Source organism: Jaculus jaculus, chromosome 14 (assembly GCF_020740685.1).
Source record: "Jaculus jaculus isolate mJacJac1 chromosome 14, mJacJac1.mat.Y.cur, whole genome shotgun sequence".
Taxonomy (NCBI): Eukaryota; Metazoa; Chordata; class Mammalia; order Rodentia; family Dipodidae; genus Jaculus; species Jaculus jaculus.
Genome location: NC_059115.1, coordinates 10,244,683 through 10,250,682, shown reverse-complemented (window position 1 = coordinate 10,250,682; position 6,000 = coordinate 10,244,683). Strand labels below are relative to the sequence as shown.

The 6,000-nt window shown below is 43.3% G+C and overlaps 1 protein-coding gene across 1 annotated transcript; it reads left to right on the top strand.

The window, feature by feature from the left end:
• Nucleotides 1–228: 228 nt before the first annotated feature.
• LOC123454843 (vomeronasal type-1 receptor 4-like) lies at nucleotides 229–1,170 on the top strand. The gene has a single exon (XM_045134410.1). The coding sequence runs from the start codon at nucleotides 250–252 to the stop codon at nucleotides 1,168–1,170; it is 921 nt and encodes a 306-aa protein (XP_044990345.1). The 5' UTR covers nucleotides 229–249.
• Nucleotides 1,171–6,000: the final 4,830 nt, after the last annotated feature.

Genomic DNA, 6,000 nt, shown 5'->3' with positions numbered 1-6,000 from the left:
AAAATGAATGATAAGAGTGGACACAGGAGGACCTCGATCCACTGCAAAAAAATCTCAGATGCATGCGCCACTTTGTGCATCTGGCTTTACATGGACACTGGAGAACTGACACTCAGTCGTTAGGCTTTGCAAGTAAATCCTTCAACCACTGAGCCAAGTTAAGCAAACTTTCATAAAGATAATTAACACTCACAATAGTCTATCCCAAGTCTGTTGATGAAAATAAATTTATTTATTTGTTGAATAGGAATGAAAATGCTTCCTGAAAACATGGCAATAGGAATTTTCTTATCTTTGCAGAATGCATTAGGGATCCTGGGCAATTCCTTAATACTTTGTCATTATGTCTTCTTGGTGTTCACCAGAAAGAATTTGATGCCCAAAGACCTCATTATCCGACATCTGGCTTTTGCCAACTTCTTCTTGATTATCTCTAAAGGAATTCCACAGACAATCTCAGAATTTGGGTTGGAATATTTCCTGGATGACATGGGGTGTAAATTGGTAATGTACATTTACCGGGTGTCCCGGGGGGTTTCCCTGCACAACACGGGCCTCCTGAGCTGCTTCCAAGCCCTCACCATCAGCCCCAGCAACAGCAGGTGGGGGAACCTTAGATACAGCGCCACAAAGCACATGTCTCCCTCTTGTTTGCTGAGCTGGCTCCTGCATCTGCTTCTAAACGCCATGACTCCAGCTAGAGTGGCAGCCCCGAGTTACCACAAAAATGGCACCAACACAGGGGATTATGGGTACTGCTCATGGTTTCATTCTGGCACCATGGCAACGATACTGTACATGGCTGTGCTGTGCATGTCTGATGGTCTGTGTCTGGCTCTCATGGCCTACTCTAGTGTCACCATGGTGAATATCCTCTACAGACACAGGAGACAAGTCAAATATATTCAAACTGCCCAGCACTCCCCACGAGTCTCCCCTGTGGCCAGAGCCACCCAAGCCATCCTGATTCTGGTGTGCACCTTCGTCTCCTGCTACTTTGTCTCTTCCATTCTCTTAGTCTTTATGACATACTCCAATGGTCCAGGGAGAAGAGCAATAAACATGTTTACAATTATAGAAATATGTTTCCCTACACTTTGCCCCTTTATTCTCATCAGTAACAACAATTCTGCCACCAGGCTATTTTTACCTACTTCTGGGAGGAGATAAATTATATAAATGTGTGACAAATCCTGATAGTTTTTTTTTCTTATGTATGGATATGATATTTGTCCATTGTGTAAGGGTAAGATTTGTCTCTGAACAAGACACTACAGTCACAACATAGGCAGACAGTCTTGTCAGCCATGATAGAGCCTACAACAGATTTTGTGATGGTGAGTGATGTCTTTGTGTTCTTGCTGAACCTCTAACATCAGCAGGCACCACACAAAGAATAACACCAAAATTTTATAGCTGGACTGGTGACAGCTTTGTTATACATGTTGTGGGCCTGCACAGGACTGAATGTGGTGCTAGTACTTCACTTTAATGGGATAAATGAATACAGGAAGAACTATCAAGATTGACTTAAGCATGGAATTCTACACGGCAGCAAGGGAAACTGACACAATAAAATTTGAAGAAAGCTGGTCAAACTTGGAACAGATCACTCTCAGTGAACTCACCCAATCGCAGAAAGATAATCGTCGCATGATCTCACTCATCTGTGGATACTGACCTGCATCTGCCTGAGATGCTGGCATGCCTAATAAGCATCTGGAAGATCAGACAATAGGGAGGGTGGGGCAGGAAGGGAGAGTAAGGGTGGGGGCCACAAAATTGGACCCAAATGATAATGGTGCCATAAAATTCTATATCCTAAAGACAGACTAAATGGCTGAACCTTCATCAGGTCCTTAGAAGGAACACCTGAATCACAGGGCCCTGGAGAGGGTATGATGAAGTCTAACCTCAATCTTCTCCTGCTTATCTCTCTCTCCCTCTTCTCTCTATCTATTTTATATGATCTATCTTTTCCTTCCTTCTTTCCTTTGGCACTGGCCTATAACTCCCAGTACCAGAATGTGGTTAACATCCACAATGAGCTGTTGATCAGAGAGACATACAAGGTTTCCCAAAGGAAGACAGATTTCTGTCAGAGTACTTGAGGACCCACCAAAGGTTAGTGGTAAGACCTACTGCCAAAGACACCATATGCTGTTGGTATGTAACATAGAGTGACCTTGCAGGAATCTGGAAGAGAGTCAGTCCACAGACAGCTCATCTAGTGCCAGAAGGTGGTACATGAGCAACTGGGGGAATATTACCAACATCTGTCCAAGCAACTCATGGTCTAAGCTACTCAGCAGTGTGATGCCCACACAGTGCAATGGTGGCACACAGCCATGGTGGGTAACCAACTGTTTTTGGCTTGGCTAATTGAACCACTCAGTGGAATGGAATCCATACCTGGAGCTGGGTACCAAGTCAGAACCATATCCATAACACAAACCCACTCTCCATTATCAAGCCCCCACCAATCGTAAGCTCCAAAAGCGACTATACCTATTAAATTCTCTCTAAAACAATAATGGTTATCCCATTTATCTGGTACTGACTTCACTCTCTGTGAGAGAATTTGCTTCACTTTTTCAGATGGACACAATCCTGAAGAGAGAATCAGCCCATGGCACTCACCAGGACCCCAGATAAACCATACAGTAACTGGGGAAATGAGCAAGAGTGCTGCTTTCTTTGTGTTCCTGGTACCAGCATAAGGGTGAAGGAGATAAACACAGAGAACACTCACCTCCTACCAAACCAGATATGCAGAGACACAGAGGGTCTCAAGACCTCATCACTGAAGTCCACCTAAAATGATCCCAACATGGCTCAAGGAAATTTGTAGAAGAGGGGTCAAAAGATTGTTAGAGCCACATGTTGGGACATTATGAACAGAGACACTGCTTCTTACCCATAAGTGATGGCTAACTCTACAGTGCACAATCTACATTCCCCAACATAGAGGGTCCCTGCAGAGGGGAGAGGACAGGGAGTAGGCTCACAATGGTACCACCATGACTGTATACACACTGTGTACATCACCAATACATCATACATACATACATACATACATACATGCATGCATATATATATATATATGGGATGCAAAACCACAACAACATAAAATTAACTTAAGCAGTGAAAAAATATCAAGAATCCCTATGACTTACTCCTGTATTATAGAGGATGGTGAAGGCACTTTTTTCCTCTTCCATAATTTCCTATCCAATATAAAGAATTTTATTGGTACACAGACATTTTTTAAGGTAGGGTCTTGCTCTTGCCCAGGCTGACCTGGAATTCACTCTGTATAGTTCCAAGCTGACCTCAGACTCACATCAATCCTTCTACTTCTGACTCCCAGGTGCTGGAATTTAAGGTGTGCACTACCACATCCAGCCCAGACATCTTGTTTTAGAAATTATTATGTAAATTGAAGTATTATAAATGATATCAAGCCACATTTAGGTGTCCATGAGAAAATACATCTTGTGAACAAGACTTTATCTGAAGACTCAGCAAAAGACTTCCTGATCATCATGTGCATATGTATGTAGATATGTATGTTTGTATGTTTAAAATAAATATCCACGTCAAAACATTGTACTGTACAGACATAAGTAATTCTGGAAATCTATCCTAATATAGGAAATTTATAAATTTTATAGCATCAGAAAGAAAACCTATGTCTCAAAAAAAATTGATAGAACAGTGATAATATCATTGTTCATATGGGTTCAAAATCAGCAAGAAAACATAATTCCTTGGATTGAGGAGATTGCTTGCCTCACAAGTGTGAGAATCTGAATTCAGTCCTCAAACCCAAATGAAATTGCTGGCCTTGTTGTTGCCATCCGTGATCCCAGCGTAAGGAGAAAGTGGACAAAGGATCCCTGGAGCTTGCTGGCTGCCAGTCTATCCTGATTGGTGAGCTCTAGGCTGACGAGACTCTGTCTCAAGAAAAGGTGAATAGCACACTGTAGAGATGGAGTAGTGGTTGAGGCATTTTCCTGCAAAGCCAAAGGGCATAGGTTCGATTCCCCAGCACCCACGTAAGCCAGATGCACAAGGTGCTGCATGCACCTGGAGTTTGTTAGCAGTGGCTGGAAGCTCTTGAATGCCCATTCTCTCCCTCCCTCCCTCTCTCTCTCTCTCTCTCTCTCTCTCTCTCTCTCTCTCTGTCTCTCCAATAAATAAATAAGTAGAGCATGTTTTTATAAAAGTGGATAGTAGGGCAAGTGGCTCAGTGGTTAAGAGCCCTTGTTGTGCAGCCATAAGTGTGCGAGAGGACCTGAGACCCCCCGCCCCCCCAAGTTTGCCTCTTTGGCACCAACCTAAACAGCCAGCATGGCCACACACAACAGGAACTCAAGTCTTGATGAGGCGAAGACCAGAGAAGTGCTGGGTCTTGCTCACTGAAAAAGCAGTGAAAGCAGCAGTTCTGAGCTGAGTGAATAACTCTGCCTCAGGGAACAGGCAGCTGAACCAAAAGTGGAGAACACCCAACATTTTCCCCTGGGCGGCACACACGTGTGACAGGGCATGTGCATCTGCATGCATGCACGTACATGCAGATGCTACACCCACATCACACCACACCACACCTACTGCTATTACACACACACACACACACACACACACACACACACACACACACAATCAATCAATATAAAATTTAAAAATAAGAAAAAATTAAGTGTTCTTAAAGAAAAAGTGGACAGCATCCTTGAGAAGAGGCTATGTGAATCAAACCACCACATTACACTCCTGCCCCCAATAAAGTGATTAACATCCTTGATATAAAATTTAATGCATTCAGCCCAACTTTAAAATTCTCCATAATTTTTAATAATCACAGTGATGTTCAAACACCCCCATAGTCCAAAGTCATTTAACTCAGCCATAATGTCTAAATCTCCCTAAAAAACCCATAGTAGCACAGAATAAATATTCACACTGCAAAACATGGTATTGGGCATATCAAAGAAATATTCAACCAGTGCATACACAAGATTTAAAACAACCAGGTCAAACATAAACTCTGTAGCTCTATGTCCAGCAACTCTACCAGTGACAAATATCTAAGTCTGATAATTCTAACCAGCAACAAGTCTCTGGAGTTCCAATTCCGCCCCCCACCCTACCCCCAGCTAGGCTGCTTCAGAGTCCTAGAAAATTTCATCCAGGGCCAGCAGCTCTCCTTAGAAGCCATCTCATTGTCCTGGCAGCTCCACTGGGTCTCCACTGCACCCTAAAGTCTCATGGGTCCATGGTGTCTCCATGCAGGAAACTCTTAGCATACCTGCTTCACACTGCCCATGGCCATTTTCAAAACGCAAGACCCTGTTGCAAATTCAATGACCATCTCTTTCTGGCATTTCCTATACTCTGTAATATCAGGTGGGGTGCCAATTTGTTAATTCCTGTTTCTTCCTGTTGTCCCAAAGCATGTCAGCTCACCAATCTCAAAGGCTGTAATCGCTCACACAATTGCAGCTGAATGGCAGAAGTTTCAGCCCAAAGATTCCTTTCTGTGCCATATCATATCCTTCTGCTCAGGCCCATCCATTTCTACACAATGCAGCCCTGCATAAATTATGGGCACAACAGCAAGCCTCTCACACAGACTTCTTTTAGCCCAGTCCAGGCAAAACTCTTTCTCACAGTTCTTAGTTCTTACTACATTCAGGTCTTTTAACTCTGACCAGAAGAGTTTATCAAGCTGTACTTACAGCACTGCAAGACATCTCTTAGGCCAAGGTTTCAAATCCTTCCATAGTCCTCTTGAAAGTCATCTCCAAAAGGCCACAGCCATACAGTCAGGTTTCAAGCAGCAATGACACCACACCTTGATACCAAGTTTACTGTTTCAATCAAGTTCACATTGCTGCCAGAAATCACTCGACCAAGAGCAACTTGTGGGGAAAAAGTTGATTTTGGCTTACAGAGTTGAGGGGAAGCTCCATGATGGTAGGTGAAAACGATGGCATGAGC

Bases quoted from the DNA above. Each gene is read 5' to 3' on its own strand.
- LOC123454843 (XM_045134410.1), top strand. From the start codon at position 250: ATGAAAATGCTTCCTGAAAACATGGCAATAGGAATTTTCTTATCTTTG.